This window comes from Lagenorhynchus albirostris, chromosome 9 (genome assembly GCF_949774975.1).
Source record: "Lagenorhynchus albirostris chromosome 9, mLagAlb1.1, whole genome shotgun sequence".
Classification (NCBI taxonomy): domain Eukaryota; kingdom Metazoa; phylum Chordata; class Mammalia; order Artiodactyla; family Delphinidae; genus Lagenorhynchus; species Lagenorhynchus albirostris.
In genome coordinates this window covers 3,411,991-3,439,384 of record NC_083103.1, presented here as the reverse complement: position 1 = coordinate 3,439,384, position 27,394 = coordinate 3,411,991, and the positions used below count along the sequence as shown (strand labels likewise).

The window sequence follows — 27,394 nt, the reverse complement described above, 5'->3', positions numbered from 1 at the left end:
CAGGCCTGGCGCCCCGTCTGCACCTCCACACGCAGGCAGGAGGGATGTTCCAGAGCCCAGGGCGGTGCCTTCCCCTGGGAGGGGCCTCTTGGCAGGAGCGAGAGATTTTCCCAGGAAAGCCTGCATTCTAGGAGCTGGGAGCTGGCAGCTGGCAGGGAGAGGTACCCACACCTCACCACAGGGCCCCCCCACTTCATCGGGACGTTCCCCGGGCGTGTGTGGTCACCGTTCAGTCGCCCGCAGATCTGGACAGCTACAGAGTTACTGGCCCGAAATTTACAGTAAGAGCTTCCTGGGAGATGCCCGTCGCTGTGGCCTCCCTCTGGGGTGAAGCAGCCACAGCCCTTCCAAGCTGCAATCAGAGGCACACAGCACGGCTCAGTGCCCCTCCAGGGCTGTCCTGGGAGCCTCGAGGGGCCGTTCTGGCAGGGCTGGGCCGCCCTGCACAGCCTCAGCGGGAGTGACACGCCCAGGACCCTGGACACACAGAGGGTGCCGTGTAGTCGGGCTCGGGTGACAGCCCTGCACAACCGCCCTCCATTCAGTGTCCCCTTGGCACTGGGATTTGCAGTCATCCTCACTGTTGGGACAGGACAGAGGGAGGACAAGGTCTTCCAGGGCGAGTCAGGGCCTTGGAGGGTAAGGAAGACGAGCCCAGGCAGACACACGGCTCCACACAGAACAGACTTGTCATCCTAGCCTAGCCCGGCCTCTCAAGCGGCCGCCAGTCCAAGTTTCAGGGAATGTTCTGGTCCCACAGTGGTTTGGGCAAGATGAGGGTCTCGTTCCCAGGGACAAGCCGAAGGGTGTGGGTGGCTCCTGGCGAGGTTGGGAGAAGGGACCCCATCCGTCTGTCCCAGCCAGGCCTGCAGCGTGGCCGGTGGGACCAGACCATCCCACGCCCCACCCACCTCTTGCAATAGCATGGAGAACGTCACTGCTTCCACTCAGGGTCATCCAGGCTGGGGGGAAGCCCCCCCTGTAGTCAGCCTGCCGTCACACAAGCCAGGCAGCTTCTGGGGTTGCAGCGACCCTAAGTCGTGTCGGGGACAGTGGGCGAGACGTCACGATGCCCCATAGCGAGTGGCAGAACCTTGCCCTCCAAGCTTGGTAGGCACACCTGGAAAATCCCAGTTCACGCGCTGGGTGACCTGGCCTGGTGGCGCAACCTCTCTGAACATGTCTCCTCTTCTATAAAACAGAACCTAGCCACTCATCCATCTGTGAAGTGAGCACCCATAAAGCCCATGGCATTTGGTGGGTGACAAGAAACACCCATCTTGGTTTTGCAGCAGAAGTGCTCCTGGGTGGGGGGACAGCTGGGCCCAGGGAGCCAGGGGAGGTTCCGATGGGCCCAAGGGGACCCAGCCAAGAGCATCCCCTCCTCCCTCCGCAGATCGCAGTGACCTTCGCCATCGTCCTCGGCGTCATCATCTACAGAATCTCTACGGCTGCCGCCTTAGCCATGAACTCCTCCCCCTCCGTGCGGTCCAACATCCGGGTCACTGTCACGGCCACGGCGGTCATCATCAACTTGGTGGTCATCATCCTCCTGGACGAGGTGTACGGCTGCATAGCCAGGTGGCTCACCAAGATCGGTGAGTGCCCCGGCCAAGCCCTGGAGCCAGGCGGCCCCAGGTCGCCTCCCTCCGGCTGTGGGGCCTTGGGCTTGTCACTCACCCTCTCTGAGCCTCACTGCTGTGACAGCTGAGGGAAGTGGTCAGCCTGGCCCGGAGCAGTGGCTCAGCAGCGCGTGTCTCACTCCTTCTAGAGGTTCCAAAGACGGAGAAGAGCTTCGAGGAGAGGCTGATCTTCAAGGCTTTCCTGCTGAAGTTCGTGAATTCCTACACCCCCATCTTTTACGTGGCGTTCTTCAAAGGCCGGTAGGGGCTTCTTCAGTGACTGAAACACACTGTTTTTCCGCAGTCCAGTAGAAGGCTCCCCTCCCTCATCTCTCTTCAGGTGGGAGGCACCTGGGCCCAGGGCAGAGCAGTCAGTGTGGCTCCCACTGCCGCCGAGTTTGGGGAGAGGCCTGGCTCCCGCTGGGCCCCCAGGGAGCAGGGTCCCCTGGGAAGCAGGGACCCTAGACGTTGGGGGCGCCAGGCAGCAGGGACCCTGGGAAGCAGGAACCCTAGACATCGGGGAGCCCAGGGAATAAGGACCCTGGGAAGCAGGGACCCCAGGGAACAGGGACCCTAAGCAGCAGGGACCCGGGAAGCAGGGACCCTAGACGTTGAGGAGCTCAGGGAACAGAACCTTGGGAAGCAGGGATCCCGGGCGGCAAGCTCCAGGGTTCCCCCAGCGTGGGGGATGAGGGCTGCAGGGGAAGATATGGGAAGGGCAGCTGCTGGTGTTCCAGGGGTTCCCCCAGCGTGGGGGATGAGGGCTGCAGGAGCTCCAGGGATTCCCCCAGCGCGGGGGGTGAGGGCTGCAGGAGAAGATATGGGAAGGGCAGCCGCTGGTGTTCCAGGGGTTCCCCCAGCGCAGGGGGTGAGGGCTGCAGGGGAAGATATGGGAAGGGCAGCTGCTGGTGTTCCAGGGGTTCCCCCAGGGCGGGGGATGAGGGCTGCAGGAGCTCCAGGGGTTCCCCCAGCGCGGGGGATGAGGGCTGCAGGGGAAGATATGGGAAGGGCAGCCGCTGGTGTTCCAGGGGTTCCCCCAGCGCGGGGGATGAGGGCTGCAGGGGAAGATATGGGAAGGGCAGCCGCTGGTGTTCCAGGCTGGTGGGGTGTGAACCCCATGCCCTGACCCTCTGGAGCCGTCCTGGGTTTATCGGGGCCTGTGGCCCACCCACCAAGACTCCCCACCACCCCTCCGCCTAGACGCTGGCAGGGCTGATCCCAGAACCCCTTCCGAAGTCACCTTCCTTGGCATGATGTGATTTATAAGTACCACTCCACCCTGGGGTCCTGGAGCTGGGCCGAGGTGCCCAGGCCCCGCTGAGAGCACCCACATCGGAGCGGGCTCTCAGAGGCCCCCTACTCCCTCATCCCACAGGAGGCCGAGAGGCGGCCTCAGGGACCACCCGCACCCCAGCCGGTCCACAGTCCCCAGCGTGGTTCCGTGACCCTGCCATGGCGGGTAGCGCCCTCTGCCCTTAGGCTGCTGTACCTTCTTCCCTTCCTGGGCTCCTCCCCTCTATCTGCCCTTCAGCCTCTTGGTTTCCTGTTGAAGCTGTGTTTTCTTACCCACCTGTTGGTTTGGGAATCACAAACATTCGACCAACAGAAAACCCCTGCGGCTGATTCTTAGTCGGTGACACGGGCGGAGGGAAGAGCCTGTGAGACACCGGAGGCTCTGACCTGGGGAATAATGACACGGCCCAGTCCCCACCTGGGGGTCTCCCCGAGCCCGCTCTCCCCTCTCTGAATGACCCCCAATTGTTGCAGGTTTGTCGGACGCCCAGGCGACTACGTGTACATTTTCCGTTCTTTCCGGATGGAAGAGGTAACGAGATCGTACGCGCTGCTCCGCTTTCTTGGTTCCGTCCTCACAGCAAACCTGACGGTTCCCTGCCCTGAGAGACCCCTGCTCTGTTCTCCAGCTGCAGGGATGGGGCTTCGATCTCCTTTGGCCTGTCCATGTAGGATTACCCTAAAAGGAGAACGTCTCTTCAGGGTCATGGAAGCCAAAAAGTTACACCCGCTTTTTTTTTTTTTTTCTTTTTCTGTAAGACCTTGAATGTTTTTCTCTTTGGTTAAGATGAATTAGTGAGGCAAAAACAGGACTCAGCTACGCTTCTTTTTCTTTAACATTGAAATGCCCACCTCTCCCCCCGCCAAGCGGAATGCTGGTGACCTTGGGCTTCTGCTCAGCGATTCCGGCCACTCCAGGTCTGGTGAGTCGTCCAGCTGCCTTCTGCCGCTGAGTCCTGGCCCCCAGACTTGCTCCGTCAGCTCCGTCAGACCAAGCCAGGCTTCAGGTCTCCGGGAAACCAGTCCAGATTTCCAACTTCCAGAATAATTCGGCATATCGGAAAAGAAGGCTCTTTTTTATCAGGGTCTTCTTGATAAAGATTCTGTGAAACAGGGTGGGGAGGATTGGGGTGGGCTTCAGGTACAGGGTCATCTGGCTGCCTGGGGCACAGTCTAGAAGTTCAACCACCTAAATGCCGACCCCTGGACATCCCAGGACATAGGCCTCCTCCGCAGTGAGGGATGTTTGCAAGAAGCCCACGACGTGCTGCCCCGCTATACAACACATCATTTACATAGATGACACCCTGTTAAGCGCTTTAATGGTTGGAGAAGTTGGGGAAATGCCTTTGTGGAGTAGAATAAAGCGGAGGACGTCTTTGTTTTTTTTAATGAGATTGATGGCTGGCCCAGATAAATTCTTTGGTAATGGTATATAAAGTTTTGCTCAGGACTCAGAGAGGAGTGAGCTGTGCCCCAGAGTGTCACTCAGTGTCCCTTGAGTTCCCTTCACTTGGACAAGTTAAGCTTCTGACAGCCTGCCCGGCCCCCGGTACAAACCCACAGGGCATTAGGCCTCCGAGGGGTGGCCGGCTCCCTCACCCCGCGGCTGCCCAGCTGCACGGCCCTAGCCTGCGTGGCCCTGGGGCAGGAGCAGCCCCGAGACCCAGCCCCGCCGCTGCCTACTCCCTGGCAGTGTGCTCCGCTCTGAGCCTTGCTGCAGCCCCGAGAGCCTGTTGGCCGGGTTGTACTCGCTTCCCGGAGCTGCTGTAACAAGATACCACAGACCGGGTCGCTTAAAACAGCAGCGATTTATTCTCTTATGGGTCCAGAGGCCAGAAGTCCAAACTCAAGGTGTCCGCAGGGCTACGCTCGCTCCGAAGGTTCCAGGGAGGGTTCCTCCAGGCCTCTCTCCCAGCTCTGGCGGCCGCGGGCGATCCTTGGCCTCGCCCTGCTCATCGATGGGCCTCTCCAATCTCTGCCTCGTCTTCACGGGGCCTCCTCCCCTCAGTGTGCCTGTGTGTGTTTCCTCCTCTTATCAGGACACCGGCAATCGGAGCAGGGTCCGCCCTATGCCAGCGCGACCTCATCTTAACTCGGTCACATCTGCAAAGACCCTATTTCCAAATAAGGTTCCATTCCAAGGTTCCGGGGGTTCGATGTGGAGGACACGAGGGCCGACCTCCCCTCGCTGGGAGCTGGGGTGGTCTCTCCCGGTAGGCGGGGCAGGGGCGGGGGCTGACGCCCGTTCTCTGTGCCGCAGTGCGCCCCGGGGGGCTGCCTGATGGAGCTGTGTATCCAGCTGAGCATCATCATGCTGGGGAAGCAGCTGATTCAGAACAACCTGTTTGAGATCGGCATCCCGTGAGTAGCATCGGCTTCAGGTCACGGCGGAGCAAGGGGGAGATCGGGGCCTTGGGGCGCTCGGGAGGCTCTTGCGGTAGTCTGGGTGACAGGTGACGCGGGGCCTGGACCAGGGTGGGGGCACCGGAAGCAGGGAGGTGGTGAGGACACGGGAGGAAGATGGGCAGTAACCACCCCTAGTGGACGAGGCCAGGGACGAGGCCAGGATGACCCCTGCTCCCAACTGGCTGAGGATGCTGCAGGGTACCCACAGGTGGCCCCAAACCCACATGCCAGCCTCCATGGTCCAAGGCAGCCAAGTCTGCTTGGGGCCGGCCAGACCCCTGACACCTGAGGGGCCCTCCCTGGCCTCCGTTTCCTCATGTCACAAACAGAGCAGTGATGCTTGCCCCCTGCCCCTGGGGAAAACGACAAAGGAAATCATCAACAGAGGGGTCATCGCCAAGATGTTAGTTCAGGACTGAGAACGCGCGAGGGCTCAGAGAATTGGCAAAACAGCTTGGAGGCGCCAGAGCCCCGAGCCCACCTCCCTGGAAACCCAACCGAGGTGACGTCGTGTGTCTTTCAGGAAAATGAAGAAGTTCATCCGTTACCTGAGGCTGAGGCGCCAGAGCCCCTCTGACCACGACGAGTACGTGAAGAAGAAGCAGCGGTACGAGGTGGATTACACGCTGGAGCCCTTCGCGGGCCTCACCCCGGAGTACATGGAGATGAGTGAGTGACGGGAGAACCCTGTCCTGGGAGACGGGGCAGGACGGAAAAGGGCCAGCTGGCCGCCGGGGGCTCGCTGCGGTCCCTGCACGGAGCGGGACACACCCAGGACTCAGCCGTGTCACCTGCAGCTGTGCCGCTGGATGGGAGGATGCCCAGAGGCGGCACATGACTCCCAGGAGTGGGGCGAGAGAGAGAGGGGACAGGCCAGGTGTGGCCTGCGTGGCAGCCACCTGGAGCCTCCCTGACCCCACCTCCGACCTCTCCCTCCACTTGGGCCACGCTGGCCTCCTTGCTGTTACCCAAACTCATAGAGGTCACTCCTGCCAAGGGGCCTTTGCGCTGGCTGTGCCCTGCCCGTAACGCTTTCCCCTGGTATGAGCGTCACTCCCTCTCTCCCTTCCTCCAGGGCTCTGCTCAGAATGTCCCCCACCAGAGGGGTCTTCCCCACCGCAGGGTTTAAAAGGGGCAGCCTCTCCCCCTGCTTTCTGGTTCTCACCACAGCTGATATCTTTAGTCCCCAACCCTTTCTCACTCCTCCACCGTCTGCCTCTCCTGTAGAATCAAAGCCCCATGAAAGCAGGTCTTTTTTCTTCACTGCTGTACCCCCTGCCCCTAGCACAGGTCCAGGTATACAGTGGGTGCTCAATGTGTGCTCCCTGAATGAATGGATGAGTGAAGGCTGACACTCACGCACAGGGGTCCCAGTGTCGTGCCCCCTAACCACCGTGGACAGCTTATCTTAAATGCTGGGGGACTTCCCTGGCGGTCCAGTGGTTAAGACTCTGGGCTTCCACAGCCGGCGCCCCGGGTTTGATCCCTGGCCGGGGAACTAAGATTCCTCAAGCCTCGCAGTGCAGCCAAAAAAAAAAAAATTTTAATGCTGGTTCCCGGGCCCAATCCTGGTCTGCGCGGAGTGGGACCCAGGACTCTGCGTTTTAACAGGCACCTGGGCAAACCAGCCAGGGACTGGTCTGCAGGGTGGGCTGGTCAGGGGTGGGGTGGCCTTGGGTTTCAGGAGCGGTTCTGTTTAATTGTACCGCGGGCGCGTCCCTCCCTGTTGGCAGAGTTGGTCCCAGTAAGTCACTCCCAGCTTCCCGGACGCCAGTGCCGTAACACTCTGAGACTTAAGACAAGGAGATGGTATGGCGTCTGGGTGACATCCTCCCGGACATCGTCCCGGAATCAAATCCAGGCTGAACCGGAGGCAGACGGGCAGCTCCCCGCCCTGCGGGTGCCGCCTCCCCAGGCCTGCTCTCTGCCCAGCTGTTTATGCTCATCGTGGGGCCTGGGAGGAGGGTCTCCACTGCCTGACCCCGTGGGCGGATGGACACCGAGAACAGCAGCCTATGATCCGCTGAGAGACTGCAGTCGGTCGTTTCCCCAGATTTTAATTTTTTTTTAAGTTTATTATTATTTTTTTTGGTTGCGTTGGGTCTTCGTTGCTGCGCGCAGGCTTTCTCTAGTTGCGGCGAGCGGGTGCTTCTCTTGTTGTGGAACACCGGCTCTAGACGCGCGGGCTTCAGTAGTTGCAGCGCGTGGGCTTAGTAGTTGTGGCGCATGGGCTTAGCTGCTCCGCGGCATGTGGGATCTTCCCGGACCAGGGCTCGAACCCGTGTCCCCCGCATTGGCAGGCGGATTCTTAACCGCTGTGCCACCAGGGAAGTCCCCAGATTTTAATTTTTATGGTGGCTGGAGAGTCCTGGATCCTCTGGGGTTTAGTGAAATGAAATTCCTGGGGGAGGCCCCTCCTGCCACCCCAAAGAGCAGCCACCCTGTGCCTGGCCGTCTCCTCCAGGCCGACTCAGGCTGGGATGGGGTAGGTGGAAGAAAAGGCCCAGTGGGCATGACCCACCCACGCCTCCTGCTGCTCTCCCCACTGCTGTCCCTGCAAGGGGAGGCAGCGTCACTCGGGAGTCGGGGAACCCGCAGCCTCGGGGCTCAGCAGCCCCCTGGCCCCAACACCGAGCTTATCCGGTGGCCTCCATCCCATCCATCATCTCCAGAGCCTTCAGGCGAGGCCAGCATCCACAGAAACATCCTGCAGAGCCCCCGTGGGGCACGTGAGGGGCCAGGGACGTGGCTCTGGGACGAGGGATCACACAGAGCCTCCAGGCACCCCGCCGCGCTAACAGTGGTCACGCTCAGCCCGCTGGGCCCGGGGCCACATTCTGCCGGCTTCCCTGTTTCCCGCCTGGCACCGAGCGCCCTTGGGCGAGGTCCGGCTGTGCAGTTCCTGAGCCAGCTTCCTCCACTCACTTCCATTCAGCACCCTCTCCCCGACCTGCCCCGCCGGCCCATGATGAGCAGAAGGAGGGACAGTGAGGGAGGGAGGCAGAGGGGCGAGATTGTCCAGACAGCGGGCGGCGGTCCCCGACCGGCTCCCCAGGGCCCGACGGAGGGGGGCGCTGGGGGCTGTTGGAGACGCAGTGATGCTCGCGGGCCCGCTAGGTCCTAGGAAGCACGAGGGCACCGTCCCGGCCCGCACACAGGGTGACTGAGGCTGGGCCTTTGTGCTCACGAGCACCTTTTTCCCGTTAACTGGTGATTTTTAAGATCAGACATATGATAAGTGAGTACACGGCCTTTATTCAAGAGACAAGACTGAGGCCCAGAGCAAAACTTGGAACCTTGCCCACAGCTCCCTCCCGGCCTGGGCGTGTCCGAGATCCCCTCTTACACATGGGAGGCAGGGCCCATCCGACCCGGGGGCGTGGGGCGGGGGTCCTGCCATCCCGGGACAGGGACAGTGCATGCTGACCGCCGTCCCCTCCTCTCTGCAGTCATCCAGTTCGGCTTTGTCACCCTGTTCGTTGCGTCCTTCCCGCTGGCCCCGCTCTTTGCGCTGCTGAACAACATCATTGAGATACGCCTGGACGCCAAGAAGTTCATCACCGAGCTCCGAAGGCCGGTGGCCGTCAGAGCCAAGGACATCGGTGAGTGCTCTGGGCGCTGGGGTTGGAGGACATACTGGGCTTGGGGAAAGGGTGCTGCTCCCCGGAAGCCAGAGGCAGAGCTAGCAAAGTGGGGTCCCGGGCTCCTCACTGCACCTGCCCTGGGGACAGGGTCAGAGATGGGGCGGGGGGTGAGGATGCAGGGCCTCCGGGCCCCTCCCCACCCCACCCCGAACTGCCAACTCCTGAGATGTGTGGGCCGCGGAGAACACTTGGGAAAGAGCTCGTGGCTCGGATATCAGAGCTGCTCCCCGGTGTGCTGCTCCAGGAGGCCCACAAGGTACATTCCCTCTGATGGCCCTCAGCACCCCTGCCCCTCCCCGGCTGTCTGCATGGCCCAGAGCACAGAGCCAGACCAGCTCATAGTAGCTGCTCAGCAGTGCCTTCCTACAGAGGGTATCATTTAGTCATTTAACGTTCACAGAAGAGTAAAGGAAGGAGGGAGCCCCCTCCCAGCAATGAAGGAAGAGCATCGTGTCACCTGCCTGTCGGGTCAGGGCCGAGAGCAACCTGGGCTTTTTAACCCCGAGTCACTAAGGCGCTCCTCATCCATGTGGAAGAGGGGCTTGGGGTTGGGGGACGTTTAACACCAGCATAAGGACTAACTTTCGAATAGTCAAAGGTGTCGAAAGTGGAACCGACATCCTTGTGGAGTGGTGAGCTCCCCGTCACCAGAGGCATTTAAGCATATGTGGGTGCCCGTCTGTCCAGGAGTGGGGGGATCTAGCAGGCAGGGCCCAGAGCCCCACGCACGCCTTGGCCACAGCTGGCCCCCACCAGCAAGGACGATGCTCATCGTATCTTAAAGGGAATCAACTTAATCCGGAACCCAATTTTCAGGGTGAAAACAAAAAAGTCTTTATTGGGATTTTATCTTGAAATGAGATGGAAAATTACAAAATATATTTGTTTTATCTCCTATTGAACACAATTTTAGTTACAACAGCACCTGTGCTAGTTCTGTGCTGGTTCCTAGAACAAACAAGATTGAATTGTGTGTTAGGGATGTTATCTGTCATTTTACCAAAATAAGGTTTGCACACCAGCGAGATAGATCTTTGGGTTGGGCTTTTTTTTTTTAATAGATTTATTTATTTTTATTTATTTTTTGCTACGTTGGGTCTTTGTTGCTGCGCACGGGCTTTCTCTAGGTGTGGCAAGCGGGGGCTACCCTTTGTTGCGGTGCACGGGTTTCTCATTGTGGTGGCTTTTCTTGTTGCAGAGCACAGGCTCTAGGTGCGCAGGCTCAGTAGTTGTGGCTCGCGGGCTCCAGAGCACAGGCTCTGTAGTTGTGGCGCACAGGCTTAGTTGCTCCGCGGCACGTGGGATCTTCCCGGACCAGGGCTCGAACCCGTGTGCCCTGCATTGGCAGGCAGATTCTTAACCACTGCGCCACCGGAGAAGTCTGGGTTGGGCTTTTGTAGCCCAAATATAATCTTGCAAAAACGCAGGGGCTTCGTCACTCCTTCCAAAACCTTCTCTCGCCCTTGGCATTGGGTCGCCCTTGTTGAAAACGCCCCTGAGGCCATTGCATCCCCAGCCAGGGGCTCCTTGGCCCGTGCTGGGTCCCATGGTGCGGCCCCCACCCGCTGATGATGCCAGGCCCACTGATTCTCCACCATCCACCCCCGCCCCCCGAGAAGCCTGGAGTCCGGCTTTACACGGTGCAGCCTCTCGGGTTGAACCGGATGAAATCGCCGTTCTCACGATTCAGACGCGCTCAGATATCAGTGATTCCACCTGGTTCACATTTGTGCTCTGGGATCCGGGATGTGACCTGCCGGCCCCAGGCTTAGAGAGGGTCCAGGCACGCTTGCTGTTCCACCAGGAGGGACGTCTAAGCCCAGCTGCAGTACAGAGGTCATCGCCCTGTGTTTTGACACTAGTCTCTCCTTCCTATCTGGACGACCCAGACAGTCAGCAAAGACCCGGCAAACAGATGTCCTCCGTCCTAGACTTCGTTTATGATTTTAAAGGATTTTAAGGCCCCAGAACTCACTGGCCCTGTGAAGTCCCTTCTGGCTCCCTGATTCTGCCTCATCTGTGGCCTTGGAGCAAGCCTTCGCCCCTCACACCACACCCCTACGTAGCCGGGAGGGCCGTGGCCACAGGGCCGGGGGGGGACAGCAGTCCAAAGCAGTGGGTTTGCTGCTGCACTGAGTCAGAGCCCGGCTCACGTTTCCATGAACGGCCGGAGAGTAAACAGTTTTGTCTCTGTGGACTGAGATGATGTGCAGAATTCTCACCGAAAGGCTAAGTTTCTCACGCTTTTTTCACTCACACTTGAAAATGCAAGAGCTATTCTTTGCTCGTGGGTCATCCAACAACACCAGCCATGCACTGATTTGGGCCACAGGCCGTGTTTGCAAATCCCCGCCTCGAGATCAAGGTGACACGGAACCCAGAGCTCTCGGAAGCATACCCCGCCCTGCTCTGAGGACGACCCCAGAGAGCTGTGCCTGGCATTGAATTTTCTCTGGGGCTTTCAGCTGTCGAGTCCCCCCAGGAGCCTCGTGGGGAAGCTGGGGCAAATCCTCGGTCCCACTTGCCAGATGGGGAGACTGAGGCCAGGTGGTTAGCGGAGCTGAGCTGGAACCGCAGCGCTCAAGCCCTCGGCCCCTCCCGGCACACCTCCGTGAGGTGCACGCCTGAGGCCTGCATGGGGCAGACGGTCATCCCACCAGGCGCTCCCTGGACAGTCCTTGGGAATCCTGAGCCCGTGCCCAGCGGCCGTGAAGAAAAGAGCATCGCCTCCCGCCACTTGTTGCTTACAAAGGCCCGATTCTCAGGCGCCCGGAGGCCCCAGGCGTGTCCACGGTGGCCAGAGTTTGCTTTGGCATCTGTGCCTGGCAGAGCCGTGGCCGTGTCCTGTAGCAGCACCCAGAGCCTGCAGCCCCCCAGGGTGGAAGGGAGCACCAGGGCGCCACGCTGCCACCGGCCCTCCGCGGCCCTGGTGGGCGTTGTCGTTCCCACCACGAGCAGGGCTTGGATCGTATCCTCAGGGTTTCTGATCACGGCTCCTCGATTATTCCCAGTCCTTACGGACTGGCTGCTCCCTTCCTGGTTCCTGCCTGGTCAGCTGGAGCATAATCTGGGTGTGTTTATGGCCTCCTCCACGGTAACCTTTCCTTGAAGAGGCTTTTGTATTCCTCCTGTGATCCGTGCAGGGCCCTGAGGGGACAGAGGGCCCCAGTGGCCCCCATGACCTGCACCCACGGCGCCAGGGGTGTCTGGAGGAAGCTCTGCCACAAAGCACAGGCGCCGCGACTGCCCTGCTTGGCCCTGGAAGGGGGGGGGGCGTGGCGAGTAGCTGCAGTGACCCAGCCGCCTGCGCACGTGGGAACCGGCTCCAGCATCGCGGTCCTGGACCTTTGACTCCAGACCAGCATGCTTCCTGCCCTCATGCTCATTCTTCAGAGCCTTCCGAGGGAGGAACTCTGCCCTGAGCTCGGCTCCCGGGTGCTGAGAGTTGACAGGCGTGTCTAAACACCTCCCTGACGTGTGCTTGGAAACGGGGCTTAGCGTCTCCTGGGACAGCAGTGATGCCTTGAAGAAGGCCGATGGAAATGAGGCACCTGCCCCCACGAGATTTTCATAAGCGAAGCCAAGATTTGTCCCAAACAGCATCAGCCCCTTGTACCTCGAGGTCGTCAGAGCAATGATTCTTATCCTGGAGTGCAGCGTGTGTCTGAATAGCTTGGAGGGTCAAGGCTCCAGAAGAGGTGGTCCTGCGGGCCGGAGCGGCGTCCGGGTTCTGCACTTTTGCAACAGGAGCCCACGGTTCTGGGGTGGGGATTGCACAGAGGACCGTCGGCCCGGACATAAAGGCACTGCAGGACCTGGAAGCCCGGCTCAGCCCCGGGCCGTGGAAAGCCCTCGCTGGCCCATCCGTCTCCCACCTCAGCCGCCCCGTTTTCTGTTGTCACCTGTCTCAGCCCGTTGGGCCGCTGCCTGGGCCGGCCGCAGACTCGTTTCCTCCTGCTGTGCTCAGGAGCCGCCCCCCGAGGCAGCCCCCTGCCCGGAAACCTCAACTTGCCAGGCTCACCGGCACCCTGGCCCCCCACTCGGAGTCCTCAAGCTCAGAGCCCTCGGGGCCAGGCGGGGCCGCAAGAAGGAGTGGATGAAACATACACAGCAGGCGTGCTTGTTCCCATGAAACACCCAACGCTCGGGGTTTTTTTGTCTCCCCACTTTAGTCAGGTCTGGGTTTGGATAAATGTTTCTCAAGCGACTGGTGGTGATAAAGGGAGTTGCCTTGGTACAGAGAGACCTGCAGTGCATTGTATGGCCTGAAGGAGGCGCCGCTGCCAGCCACGGCCAACTGTTGTCCTGGAGATGCCAGCCCGCTGCTGACCCAGAGCTGAGGTTCCTTTAGAAGCAGCAAGTTTCGCTTTTTAAAAACACGTCATCCCGGTCTGTGAACATCCATCGACATTTTTTTCTATTTGCATTGTATCTTTCTTTTTAACATCTTTATTGGAGTATAATTGCTTTACAATGGTGTGTTAGTTTCTGCTTTATAACAAAGTGAATCAGCTATACATATACATATGTTCCTATATCTCCTCCCTCTTGCGTCTCCCTCCCTCCCACCCTCCCTACCCCACCCCTCTAGGCGGTCACAAAGCACCGAGCTGATCTCCCTGTGCTATGCGGCTGCTTCCCACTAGCTATCTACCTTACGTTTGGTAGTGTATATATGTCCATGCCGCTCTCTCGCTTCGTCCCAGCTTACCCTTCCCCCTCCCCATATCCTCAAGTCCATTCTCTAGTAGGTCTGTGTCTTTATTCCTGTCTTGCCCCTAGGTTCTTCATGACCTTTTTTATTTTTTAGATTCCATATATATGTGTTAGCATACGGTATTTGTTTTTCTCTTTCTGACTTACTTCACTCTGTATGACAGACTCTAGGTCCATCCACCTCACTACAAATATCTCAATTTCGTTTCTTTTTATGGCTGAGTAATATTCCATTGTATATATGTGCCACATCTTTATCCATTCATCCGAGGATGGACACTTCCATATCCTGGCTTCCATGTCCTGGCTATTGTAAATAGAGCTGCAATGAACTCTGTGGTACATGTCTCTTTTTGAATTATGGTTTTCTCAGGGTATATGCCCAGTAGTGGGATTGCTGGGTCGTATGGTAGTTCTGTTTTTTAGTTTGTTTTGTTTTGTTTTGTTTTGCGGTACGCAGGCCTCTCACTGTTGTGGCCTCTCCCGTTGCGGAGCACAGGCTCCGGACACGCAGGCTCAGCGGCCATGGCTCATGGGCCCAGCCGCTCCGCAGCATGTGGGATCTTCCCGGACCGGGGCACGAACCCGTGTCCCCTGCATCGGCAGGCGGACTCTCAACCACTGTGCCACCAGGGAAGCCCTATTTTTAGTTTTTTAAGGAACCTCCATACTGTTCTCCATAGTGGCGGTATCAATTTACATTCCCACCAGCATTTTTTAAGTAGCGGGCAAGCTCGAGGAAACACCCACGCACCTGGATGTGGCAACCTCTGCTCGGGCGTGAAGCCTAGTTGGAAGGACTTTCTACGTTCGTACAGTCACTCAGCCAACACTTAGCCAACAGCACCCAGCCCCACATGCCAGGCTGCCTGCTAGACCCAGGAGGGATGAAGGGTGTGCTCCCCGGGAGCGTGGAGTCTCCAGAAGGGCTCCCAGCCCCCGAGGCGGCCAGCCGTGAGGGTGGGCCCTGCGCAGCGCTGACTTTGTACAGATGCGTCGTCCGAGGAGCTGCCTCTTGCTCACCTGCACCTCGAGTGCTTCCTTCGGGAGAGACGGGAAGGGTGGTGGATCTAGCGGCCCGAGGCGTGCAGGCCGCGTGACCGCCCTGCCACTGCTCCAGCGCGAAAGTGAATCAAACACCGCCGCCCTCGTGGGAAGACCCAACAGAACCGGGACGAACTTCGCATCTCGGGTTTGGTGATAGCCTGCACGGGCGGCTGATGGGCAGGGAGGTGAGCGTCACTCCCACGAGGCCCCGCAGAAGGGTCTACAGCGGGCAGCGTGAATGCTTGCTTCGTGGAGTGGTACCCGGCGGCGGCTGGGGAGCCCCTCACGGCAGACCTCGGGTGCTGGGTCCCAGCCTGCAGCTTCCAGCTTCTGGGCTACATGGGCCTGAACTCCTGCGGTCTCTGCAGACCCCCAAGCATACACTCCCGAGACGGGCGCTCACTGCGAGGGCAGGAACGCCCATGAGCAGCCCTGTGTGCCCTGGGTGGAGCCCCCCAACCACCGGCCACTGTCCCCTCCAGCCCTTCCTGAGGAGTGCCGTTGTCACCACTCAGGTCTGGCTCCAGGCAGGGAGAGAGAGTGCCTGGGACAGGATTCCAGCCCCAGCTTTTCCGTGATGTGTGCTAGCCTCATAGGAACGCGGTCAGGTTGGGGGCAGGGGCACTGGGCGCCCTTCCAGGAGTCGCAGCATTGAGGCGCTAAGGAGTGGGGCTAGCCCTGGATAAAGTGCTTCTGTCCTGGGCTTTCTGGTTCAGAAAGGACCATCCTTCTGTTCACCTGCGATGAGCTACAGTGCTGCACCTTGGGGTGATGGGAACAAGGGGGCATCCAGACGGGAAATGGTTTGTACCGCACTGCTGTCCAGTCATTATACCCAGGCCATGGTCCCAGCCTCACCAGCCGGGGGCCCTGGCTTTGCTCCTTGACACTCGCCCTGCACCTGGCCTGTCCCTAAATTCAGTTTTCCTGGCACTAGAGCTACGGAAAATTCATAGGACATCAAACTTCGTGGTTTCAGTCTCCAGTTACTGCTGCGTGGGCTCTTTGGGGCAGGAGCTGCATCCAAATTGAATCTTTGTCTCTCTAGAGAAAGGCTCCATCCACGCCAATCAGTAGTTTTACGCAGCTTCGCGGGAGATTGTTCAGAACCAGGGACCAGGTGTTTCTAAGCATCTCTTTGAGAAGCTACACAGTTTGCTTACAAACAGCTGACGAGCCAGTACAAGCCATGGGCTCCATTGTCAGCCAGGCTCCCCCAGGTCCTCCCCAAACAATTCCCTGTTACCACGTGTCTGACCTGCCCCAGAAAAGGACCAGACCAGCCCCTGCGAAGGCCGGGCTGCTGCCTGCTAGCCCGAATTACTGAGAGCCAGGGCAAGGGGGTCTTTAAACCTGTGCTTCCCTTCCCCCCAGGAATCTGGTACGATATCCTCAGAGGCATCGGGAAGCTTGCCGTCATAATCAACGTAAGTGACCGGTGACGTCAGGACCTCGGCCAGGAAGCCCGGCCGAGCTGCCATGCGGCCAGGCACCCCTTCCCCTTCCAGAGAGCTGGTCCGTACCTCCAGCCTCGGAGCGGTTCCCAGCTGGCAGGAGCATCTCCTCTTCAGAAGCATCCCTTGGTCCTGTTGAGGGGTGGGGCGGGCTCTGGTGGGAATGACGAAATCTCCTCGACCTTTCTCTGCAACCGGGGGCAAAACCCTCCACTGCGCCCACCTTGGCCCCTAAGTCCCCTCTCTCCCAAGTCCTGAGAACAAACGAGAAGGAGATAGAGGCAGACAGGGAGGGAGAGAGACAGAGACAGGGAGGGTGGGAGAGAGAGACACACAGAGACACAGAGAGAGACACGGAGATTCCTCATTAGCAACTCTTCTGCTCTTTTTAAAAAAAGTTAATTTTGGGACGTCCCTGGAGGTCCAGTGGTTAAGACTCCGTGCTTCCACTGCAGGGGACACGGGTTCGATCCCTGGGCGGGGAACTAAGATCCCGCAGGCCACGCGGCACGGCCAAAAAAAAAAAGTTAACTTTCCCCCTTTATGTGAAACTCATGCCCGCTCTTCAAAGAAAGTTTGAGAAATCCTGAAACACGGAGAGAAGAGGAACCTGCCAGTCGCACACACACACACACAGCCACGCACAGACACACGAGCTCGCTGAGGACAGTGCCCTGCGCTCCACGGCCCTGCCCCAGCATCTGGTCCACGCCTTCCTGACACGAGAACCCCAGGGGGGTCTGCAACGCCTCAGCCCTGTGACCCCAACCCCTCCACCAGCCGGCCAAGCCTGAGCCCCCCAGAAGCTGCCACCCTGCGCCTTGTAGGGTCGGGGATGGAGCGGGGGGCGGGCGGGCAGCTCCCTGGAGCAGATGGTCACAGTGCTGGGTCAGGGTCACAGTGAGGCCCTGACACTCAGTCCCCACGGCACAGGAAGGGATGCTCGGCCCGGGAGAAGGGACCCTCAGAGCCCTGGACCTGCTTTCCCTGCTGGCTGACAGCTCCCTGTCAGCCACCCAGTCCCGCTGGGTTAAGGCTCTGAAACCCCACTTATAAAGGGAGGCCGTGGGCTGAGCTTGCACACTGGACAGTGACAGCTCCACACCCCGACCCGGGCTGAGCTGGGGGGCACATTTTGATGGGGAGAGGCTGGAAACACCAAGGTACAGCCCCTCTGGGGCATGAGCATGGGGGCGCTGAGAGCAGAGCAGCTAGGAACAAGCTGGACGTCTCGTGAGAGCAGCCAGCAGCAACAATAATAATAATAGCAGCTAACATTTATTGAGCATCTAGAATGCTCCAGGCCCTTCTAAGCCCATTCAGTGCACCCACCCACTAGTGCACACACCGCCCATGGAGGCAGAGGGTTATTGCCCCATCTTGCAGGTGATACAGCCGAGGCACAGAGAGGTCAGGCGACTTGCCCAAGGTCACACAGCCAACAAGAGGCAGAGCTGGACTTTACCCCAGGCCGTCGGGTCCATGCTCTGATACTGGCCTTACACTGCGCTGCCCCGGGGACTGCTCTAGAGTAGGGTGGGCTGGGTCTGAACTTCACAATCCACAAAGCACTTTCCCTCCCTGCCTCGCTCTCTTTCAAACAAGCCAGGAAGGAGAAGCACCTAGAGCGGGCGCTGTTAGCCCCGTTTGACAAGAGGAAATGGAGGCACAGAGAGGTCAGGCGATTTGTCCAAGGCCACACAGCCAGTGAGAGGCAGCCAGCATGGTCCCCAAGCCTTCTCGTTCAGGGGCGCCCTGTTCCCAGCCCCCGGGCCCTCTCCTCAAGGTGCTGGAGGGGCCGACAGGAATGCCCCCAACCCTTCGTTTGTCACTCGACAAGCCGAGGCCATGGGGTCATGTTTGCCAACTTGGGTCACGTGGCCGGGCCCCAGGGCCAGCGCTGCCCTGGCTCAGGTGGGGCACATCCCCTCCCCCTCCCAGCGGGCGTCCGAACTCACGGCTCTGTTCCCGCCCCAGGCGTTCGTGATCTCCTTCACGTCGGACTTCATCCCTCGCCTGGTGTACCTGTACATGTACAGTGAGAACGGGACCATGCATGGCTTCGTCAACCACACCCTCTCCTCCTTCAACGTCAGCGACTTCCAGAATGGCACGGCCCCCAACGACCCCCTAGACCTGGGCTACGAGGTGCAGATCTGCAGGTACCGCCCAGGCAGCTCTCTTTAAAGAGCCCCATTTGGTGGGCTTCTGCGAAAACCCCAGTTCAAGCCAGGATTCTTTCAGGGCAAATCACAGAACAGCTCAATCTTGCTTCAAGGGGGAAAAAAAAATATCCCTGGGGTGGGGGTAGGATGTGATTTATTAGTCCTTTAACTAAGAAGTCCGTGATAGGCTTCAGGCATGGCGGGATCCAGGGGCTGCCTTGTCATCCGGCCCCATCCTGACACTGCCTCCCAATTTTATGCATTCCTGCATGTGGGCGTCATTTCCTGACAGGCAGTAAGCGTCCCCCAGCAGTCCTCTCTGCTCAGCAGTCCCAGTAGGGGGGCTTTCTTTCCCACTCATCAGCAGAAGTCCTAGGATTGAGTCTCAATGACCTGTCTCGGGTCAGAGGCCCATTCCTGAACCAATCACTGTTGCCAGAGTGTGCGGGGACCTTGTTGGCTAGGTCTGGGTCGTGTGCCAACGTATGGAGTCACAGCCATAGATTTGGGGGCACCCCAAGGAAAACTGGGGTGCTGGGTGCTGGGCAGGCAAAAGCAACAGACGTCTGAGAGGGTCCAACCTGCGGGGCCCCATCAGCTGGCCAGACTCTCAGGGCAGGCAGGTAGCACCCCAGGAAAGACGGAGGCGGGGAAGAGGGTGGGGGCACGAGTGCGGGGCAGAGCCAGGCCTGGCTAGTCGCTGTGCATCTTCCAGGTGCCAGCCTGGCTGGGTTAGGGGCCGGGGGCTCAGGGCTGGGGCTCGGGAGTGGGCCACATGATCCCTGCTGCCCAGGGACTTTGTGCAGGGACAACAGAAGCATAAACAGATCGAGGGAAAGGGGTGATAGTAGCCGGAAGCCCGGGTAGAGGGTGGAGGCAGTAGGGGTCACTCCAAGGGGAGGGGCAAAGCGGGTAAAAGAAGAGTGGTGAGCAGGGGCGTCTGTGGGTGGGAAACTGCAGCCTGTTCTGGAGCGTGAAGCGTAAAGGGAAACGTGGACGGTAGGACTGAAGGTGCGGGCAGGGGCACGGCATCCCGGGTCAAGAAACAGAGGACTGTGGAGCGACTGGCCACGGGCTTTGCCATGAGGCTGAGACCGGGGAGGCAGAGTGGGGCACACTCAGCATCTGTGGGCAGTCCGCACCGCCTCCAGCCCAGCTGAGATTCAGAACACGAAAGACTGCAAGGGCCAGAGCACGTGTCACAAACCCACGCGATGACGCGCAGCCCTTTCTGCATAGGGCGGATAATCTACCCCAAGGCTGTTTACTCTTACTTTGCCCATAGTTCTATCAAGCTTACCTGTCTGTCTTCATACCCTTGCCCTAGTAGCAGGAAGCGGAGGATACTGCCAGGGTCCAGGGTGCTGACAGCAACAAGCGGTGGCATGTGGCTGCTTGCAAAAAAAAAAAAAAACTGGCCCAAGAAATGGAAAACCAGCACCGCGTGCAGTCATTGGAACAGGCAGGCAGACCTGTCCAGCATAGGTGCTACTGAGGGCTTTGCAACAGCAGATGTGCCCGGCTGACCCCGAGTGCTTAAAGAGAAATTACACGACGTGCCGTGTGTTCTGTGTCAGGGCAGGGACCACACCTACTCTGGGACCCGGTACAGCCAGGCCTGCCAACGAGAAAGGGCAGGTGACACACAAACAGGCAACACGACATGCTTCCCGCTTTTCAGAATCCCACCCACCGCATGTTTCAAGGCACATGTACGTGAGCACGTACATCACAGGAAAGGCCCAGGTGATCTGCTTCAACCCCCTGCATGGTCGCCTCGGGCAGGGTCTGCCTGGAGAGCTGGGGGTCAAGGGCAGGGACTCAAGGTCCCTTCCTCGCCATCCTCCGCAGGCACGGGCCCCAGAGACCCCCGAGCTTCCGGTCCAGGACCCCTGCCGCTTCTCAGCCAGCGCTGCACTTCTCTCGCTTTGTTTGAACATCCCACACCAAGAACACACTCAGGCTGACCTATTTAACTCAAAATGAATTTTAGAGGAAGAATGATTTAGAACAAAGAAGGCAGGGATGTAGGTGGTCATTTTATTATAAATTCCCTCAAAAATGTCAGTGTTGGTGTTTCCTGGGTAAGAATCGGGCATCGGGCATCCAGCCCCCGGAAGCACCTCCCCATCCATGCATCGGTCAGGAGTCCTGGCCACGCAGGGGGAGGCCAAGGAGACAGAGCAGAGACCTGGTTTTTAAGTGAGAACCTTGTTACTTTGACCCCCACAGAGAAGGAAGGCCATGGGCCAGTCCACTCTGCTCCCTGGGATTCGGGCTTTAGCCAGGCCCACCCAACCGTTGCCCACTATTAAGTGCTGTAGGTGCCGTGAGCTCCGTGCTGCCGGCCGCTCCCCTGTCAAGCTGCCTCCCAAAGGAGCAGCACCCAGCCCAGCCTGGGGCCGCAGGAATGGGAGAGGCAGCTTAGCAGAGCTGAGCGCTGTGACCGCTGCTGGCTACCATTTATTCCTGCACTGAAACAGACGTGGTCTCATTGAATGCTCACAGCAACCCCAGAGAGGGCATTATTATTCTCCCCAGGGAGAGGTGGCAGGCTTAGCACAAGAGCAAAGCAAGGAAAACTGTAAGATCATCTCTGATAGAGGTCAGTGCAGGTGGTGGGGGTTGGCATCTGGATGGTTCTTATGTAAGTGGGCTTTGAGGGATGCATAGGAGTTTGCCAGGTGACCCAAACACATTTCCCAGCATCCTGGTGCAACTGGCCTTGAGAACAGAAAGAAGAGGGAAGATAAAATGTGTGTGGCTTCTGACGCTGGGAGAACAGGGGATCCCTGTTCCCATCGGAGATCAGGTGGTGCATCTTCTGCGTGGCTCAGCAGCCGGCACCAGAGGGTGTGTTCCCAGCCCAATCCTGTCTCTGGGGTTGGCAGCTTAGCTCTGAACAGGCCCTCCAAGGCTCCCATCCAGCTCCCTCAGACACAAAGCTCTGTGGGTGAGGGGCCCTGTCTGTGCCCCCCGCAAGCTCTGCCCCTGGAATGCAGGGGCATGCAGTAGCTGCTCAATAAATACTTGCGACATGACTAAGTGAGGGAATGCCAGACCGAGGCCCAGAGAGGCCAAGCGATGGCGCAGGGATGCACAGCAAGGCGGGAGCCGGCTCTGGGTCTATGCGAGGCCTGTGCCCACAGAGCTAGGTGCCTCCTCTCCTGGTCTCCCCACCTGGGCCTCAGCTTTTCAGTAACCAGCAGGGCACAGCTGCAGCCCAGCACCTAGAAACCGCCCCGGCCATGGCTTCCTCACACGGCTTTAGGGAAGCTTTTCCCACACAGAGGGGGTCAGCCCCGTTAAAACCAAGCACCTCCCAAATTTTGGGGCGGTTGGTGGGGACAGAACCCGGATTCTCATCCTCACTCTGCCCCACATCAGGCATCTCTGGGCCTCTGAGAAAAAGGCAGACCTAAAGCCCAGGAGGCACCCACCACTCCCGCTGCACAAGGGACAGAGGTGGAACCTTGGGGGCCAGGGAAGTAGGCAACCTTGTCTCCCAGCAGGCACTCATGGGCAATGTCTGGAAGTGATAAGAGGGCCGGGCTGGTATTTATTACACGGAGATAAGGAGCTAACAGTTGGGAGAGGGAGAGACATGCCCCTCGGGCGCTGGGCCCCGTGGGGCAGGGCGGGCCTGGGGACAGTTCCCTGGTGCCCTGACCCCACTAACTGTACGGTTAACGTCGTACAAGGGCTACTTTGGGAAAACGTTTCATTTTTTCCAATAGTTTCCCCTACAGAGAAGGTCGAGACTGGAGACCTGGATTTCAGGGAGCCCTGCCTGGAGTTTTGTGGGTGATGGGGGCTGGGTTGAGTCTCTAGGCTTAGGGACCCCACCCCTCTTCAACCAGGGAGGCCCCACTTGCTTTGTGTGACCTACCAGAGTCTCAGGTGGGATTTCTTTTTAGAAAATGGGCTCCACTGCCTTCAAAAGTTTGGAACCCCTGGACCAGATGGTCCCGGAGCCCCTTTCTGTGGGCCCACGGCTGGACTTACGGGGACGCCCCTCTGGCCTGCCCAGCCCACGTGGGTGCCGGCACCCCCTCCAACATGGGAAGACTCCCTGGGCGTGTGAGTGGGCTGGAGGGGGGCCTCTTCCTCCAGGGAGGGTGCTGTCCTACAGTTGGCCCAGGGTCCGACTCAGGCTTTCCTGACACTCACAAGCCCCTCGGTGCGGCCAGACCCCAGTTCCTCTCAGAGACCCAACTCCATCTCACAGGTACAAAGACTACCGGGAACCACCATGGTCGGAACACAAGTACGACGTCTCCAAGGACTTCTGGGCCGTCCTGGCCGCCCGGCTGGCCTTTGTCATCGTCTTCCAGGTGCGAGGGTCCTGTCTGCTTCCAGAAGGGTTGGGAATCGAGGCACCGAGGAGGTGCTCTGTGCCCAGAACAGGGTCAGGAGGACAGGAGCGGGCCGGCGTCGGGGGCTCGGAGGCTGGAGGACTTGCCCTGGGCACCCAAGGGTGGGGAGTGCTGGTGACCCCAGGCCCTGGGCAAGGACAGGTCCCAGCCCCTCCTCAGTTAAAGGAAGGCGGGAGGGGGGTTCCGGAAGGACTGGGGTCGTTTAGTTAAATGCAAGGCATCTGTATTGAAGGAGACCTCAGTCTCCCCTGTCGCTGTGCAGCAGGAGATGTGCCCCAGTGGACAGGGCTGGCAGGGAGGGACAGGAGGGCAGTGGGCTCCCAGCTGACACCAGCGCCCCCCTGCCCCCCGCAGCAGGCAGGGGACCTGGCCCCGCCTGGCCCAGTCTCTGGGGAGTGGGGCTAACTCTGAGGCCCGAGCGATTCCCAGTGGACAGGACCCCAGACTGGGGAGTGGCTGATGCATGCGGCCCTGAGGTCCCAGCCGGGGAGGCCACGCTGGGGTTGCCCTCCTGTGTGGCCCCCAGAACCTGGAATCCAGGAACTGGGTTCAAGCGCCAGCCCTGTCCCTTCTACACAGTGTGGCCCCTGGCAGGGCTTCCGGCCCCCGAGGCCCCACTGCCTTGTCCGCCAGCTTTCCATAACCCTCTGGAGCCAGAACTAGTGTCTGGGGCCCAGTTCCCCAGAAGCAGAGCCTGAGTCAAGGATTCTGGTGCAAGCCGGTCATTGAGGGAAGGCCCTGCAAGGGGCTGGGGGCACGGAGCTCGGCGGGGAGGGTGTCTGGGCTGGAGCATGAATCCCACCACACACGTGGGCCCACCTTGACACAAAAGAGGGCCTTTAGTCTGCCCACCTGGCCGGTCATTGGCTGCAACCAGCCAGGCTGGGAACAGGGAGACTGGGGGGACAGTTCCCTGGAGACGAGCCTCTGTGAGCCTTAGCGGCCAGCACCCACCACAGCTGGGGAGCGTGGACCCAGAAAGGTGATGGCGGATGGGGGGGCACCAGCACCTTCCGTGACAAGGTGACTAACTCAGCCATACGTACTAACAAGTGCCGGTCAGACGGAAGTTTAAAAACCAGAGATTTCCGTTTTTCCACGAAAGCCAACTCATTTGTACCCTATGGACCAGAAATGCATCCAGGGAGGCGGCAGCCATTCAGGGTGATCCCGGGAGACCTGACAAATGGCAGGAGGGCCTGCGGAATCATCAGAGACGGTTTAAGCTCCCTGCGTTTCTGGCCTCTTTGTATTTTGACTATTCTCCCTTAAAGCCTTAACACTTGTTATATTTGGTGATGGGTAACCAATCAGATCATTTCTCAAGCCTCCCAGGCAAGAGATTCAGAATCACTCAGAGACGTTTCCTATTTACTGAGCTCAGATTCCTTCAAGAAAGTCGGCCACCAGAGGTCCCCCCGGCTGGTTTCCTGTTTCATTTATACCTTCCGGGAAACCGAGGCCTGGGAAGTCCAGGTGTGTCTGAGGTCCCAGGGCCGGGGTGTGACGGGGCAAGGCACTGCCAGCTGGGGTGCAGGTGGAAGTGGCAGTGCCTCCCAGGTCCTCCTTCCCACCGCCTGACGGTGACTCTCCTTCCAGAACCTGGTCATGTTCATGAGCGACTTTGTGGACTGGGTCATCCCTGACATCCCCAAGGACATCAGCCAGCAGATGCACAAGGAGAAGGTGCTCATGGTGGAGCTATTCATGAGGGAGGAGCAGGGCAAACAGCAGCTGCTGGACACGTGGATGGAGAAGGACCGGAAGAAGGCGGAGCCCTTCAACAACCACAGCCCCACCCCTCCTGCCCCGCCGGACAGCCCCGACTTCCCCGGGGGCGCCCCGTAGCTGCCGGGCATCCCCATCGACGACGCGCGCCCTCTCCCGGGGCAGGCGACTTCTCACAGCTCCCTGGCCCAGTGGCTCCTGGGTTTGTGGCAGGCCTGGAAGACCACTTTCTTCTGATAGGACAACATTTCCCCGTCTTTTTCTGTTTGTTTGTTTGTTTTTTTCTTGTTTTTGCACAAAACCATTAGGCAGGGAATTCTGTTATCTTTAGGATTCAAGGTTAATCAGAATGATTGCTGGGGACAGGGTGATACACAGCGGATGCAGGCGCGTTGCGGAAGCGATGCTTGGAGTCTGGGGTCTCCTTGGCCGTTAGTGGTGAGAAGCAGCCCCCAGAAGACATCTTCTTTAATCCTCCTGATGCCGGAAGAGAGAGGCGAGGTGGGATTCCAAGGCATTAGACAAAAGCTGGTGCGAGATATGAGGGCAAACAGAGAAGTGGATGAGGAATAAACGATGCTGACACCAGTTCCAAAAGACATCACCTGTCTCTAGGTTGGAAAAGTGAGATTTTTCATCACCTTTTCCTTCCCTGGATTCAGAAACCGAGACACTGGTCAGAAAGAGAGGTGCCCTGGCTCTGTCCACTCAGAGGGCCAGGAAGCTCTGAATTTACTCTTGGAGAACTAGCGGGGTGCAGGTGTCCTGAATGAGCGGTGACCGGCACCTCCGGGGTCCCCACCAGCAGCCACATGCTTCCCCCGCCTCAGGGTGATAGAAAAACGGGCGGTGAGGGATTATGACCTCGGAGGCATTTCTGCAGACGGCTTCAGGGTTGCAAGAAGTCTTAAGGCTTCTGGGGGTACTTTTGCAGCTTCAGAATATTTATTGGGCTTTTTTAAAAATCAATTCTACAGTGGATGTAAGGGTTTTTTCTCTGTAGCTCAAAGGCGGAAGGCTTTTATTTTATTAGCTAACCAAATATCATTGAGAGGAATTTAAAATACTGTTAATACCAAAGATTTTTATGAATAAAGGCTTCTATTTTGGTAACACTTCTCTATATTTTTACTTACAGGAATGTTACTGTTGGACTATTATCATTTTAAAAGCTTGTGAAAACAAATGTCATAGCCGATAAGAATGATCTCAATTTGCAGCCATTATACTAACCGATGATCTGAAATTTCTCAAGCACCCAGAGAAACATAAAAGAAATGTTTCACCAAAGGGAGGGACGAAAAGATAAACGTGTCTGTCTTGAACGTGTGGTCGGTGAGACGCTGACATTCCTGTGAGCTGTCAACTAGGGGGGACGTCCGTAGGCATAGCAGATTTTTGTTATTTGCTAAAGTCATGCAATCTGATGCTTGTACTTTCTCTTGTACAGTAAGTGGTTTGAAATGGGGTTTTTTGTATATAAACATTGTATTAAAAATGAGGTGATTACCAAAAAACCTTTTATGGAAACCATTCTTTTTTTTAAAAAAGTGAGCGTACACAAATCCACAGAGGACCGTGGCTGAACGCTCATCTGAATAAATTTGCATACATGACACCTTCCTCTCAAAGCCTGTCCACGTGACTTCTGCCCCAGGAAACTCGAGGGGCCAAGCCCAGAGCCCCGTGCTGGACCTGCACATGTGGAGGGACCCATAGACCTCCACACCCTCAGCCCCAGACACATGGCTCTTCAGGATGTTCCCGGGACGTTGTCTGTCCGCGAGTATGTGCATGGGTGTGTGTGTGTGCACACGCGTGTGGTTTGCGTGCATGTGTGTTTCTGTGTTGTTTTGTCTGTGTGTGTGCATGCCTGTACCCGTATGTGCGCCGGGGAGGGGGGAATTGTGGTCACACCTTCCCAGCAGCCTCTTCCACAATACCCAGATCCCAACCCCTGGTGCCTGCAACCCGACAGAGTTTTTAGTATTCTGGATTTTGTGGACCTAAAATTTCCCCCAAGCCTTTTTGGGACCATCCCAGGGTTGCCAGTGCTTTCATTTGGGCCAATGGGGGCACTATTGCTTTAATTCATTACCTATAATCACCATCATTTCATGAAAGAAAGACTATCTTTCCCACTCAAACGTCAGCAAGACCTCGACCCGCACACCCACAGGGCCAGGGAGGGCCTCGGGCGCCCCTTGTGCTGCTGTGTCCCCAGGGAAATCTCAGCAAATCCAAGCTCACGAGGCCCTGGCTGCGGCTCGGTCAAGAATGTCCTTCTGGGGAATTTGCTGGCGGTCCAGCGGTTAAGACTCTGCGCTTCCACTGCAGGGGGTGAGGGTTCAATCCCTGGTCGGGGAACTAAGATCCCGTATGCTGTGCAAGGCGGCCCAAAAATAAATTAAAAAATAAAAGTTCCTTCTAAAGCTTTGGAACCTCTTCCTTAGTCCTGATGAGGGTGGCGCCCAGGGCCAGCATGGCCAGAAGCCCTCCCCTTTCATGGGTCCCCCCAGGGGAAGGATCTTTGGCCCCAGTGAGTACATGAGCGAACAGTCTCAGAGTGGGGAGGTGACTTGCCCAAGGTCACGGGGCTCCTTGGCACCCCTTAGAGAGATCCACCCAGGCAACGTTCAAGATGAAGCCGCGAGCAAGGCAGACACGGCCCCTTCCCTCAGGGGATGACCTCTTGCAGTGGGCATCAGAGGCTGAACAAGAAAATGAACCCAGCACCAGATCATCTCAGAGGAAGGAAGGGGCGCTGATGAAAATGAAACAGGGGTGTGACTGAGAGTGACCAAACTGGGCAGGCAGGTCCCTGGAGTCTGAACAAGGAGGAGCCAGAATGTAAAACCCTGGAGGAAGGCAGGATGGTTCAGGCAGCAGAGTGCATGTGCAAAGGCCCTGAGGCAGCAGTGTGCTGGGTGAGTTGGAGGA

General features: G+C 58.4%; 1 protein-coding gene across 3 annotated transcripts in view; it reads left to right on the top strand.

Annotated features, from left to right (window-relative positions):
• ANO1 (anoctamin 1) overlaps positions 1 to 25,971 on the top strand; it is a 90,411-nt gene extending 64,440 nt beyond the window's left edge. For all 3 annotated transcript variants that reach the window (XM_060158292.1, XM_060158291.1, XM_060158290.1), the window contains 10 exons: positions 1,397 to 1,598; positions 1,772 to 1,883; positions 3,390 to 3,447; positions 5,179 to 5,279; positions 5,848 to 5,993; positions 8,774 to 8,926; positions 16,106 to 16,158; positions 18,163 to 18,347; positions 22,579 to 22,684; positions 24,326 to 25,971. In XM_060158292.1, coding sequence (XP_060014275.1) covers positions 1,397 to 1,598; positions 1,772 to 1,883; positions 3,390 to 3,447; positions 5,179 to 5,279; positions 5,848 to 5,993; positions 8,774 to 8,926; positions 16,106 to 16,158; positions 18,163 to 18,347; positions 22,579 to 22,684; positions 24,326 to 24,574 — 1,365 coding nt within the window. In that variant the 3' untranslated portion in view covers positions 24,575 to 25,971. The remainder of the gene's footprint in view (positions 1 to 1,396; positions 1,599 to 1,771; positions 1,884 to 3,389; positions 3,448 to 5,178; positions 5,280 to 5,847; positions 5,994 to 8,773; positions 8,927 to 16,105; positions 16,159 to 18,162; positions 18,348 to 22,578; positions 22,685 to 24,325) is intronic.
• The last annotated feature ends 1,423 nt before the right edge of the window (positions 25,972 to 27,394 follow it).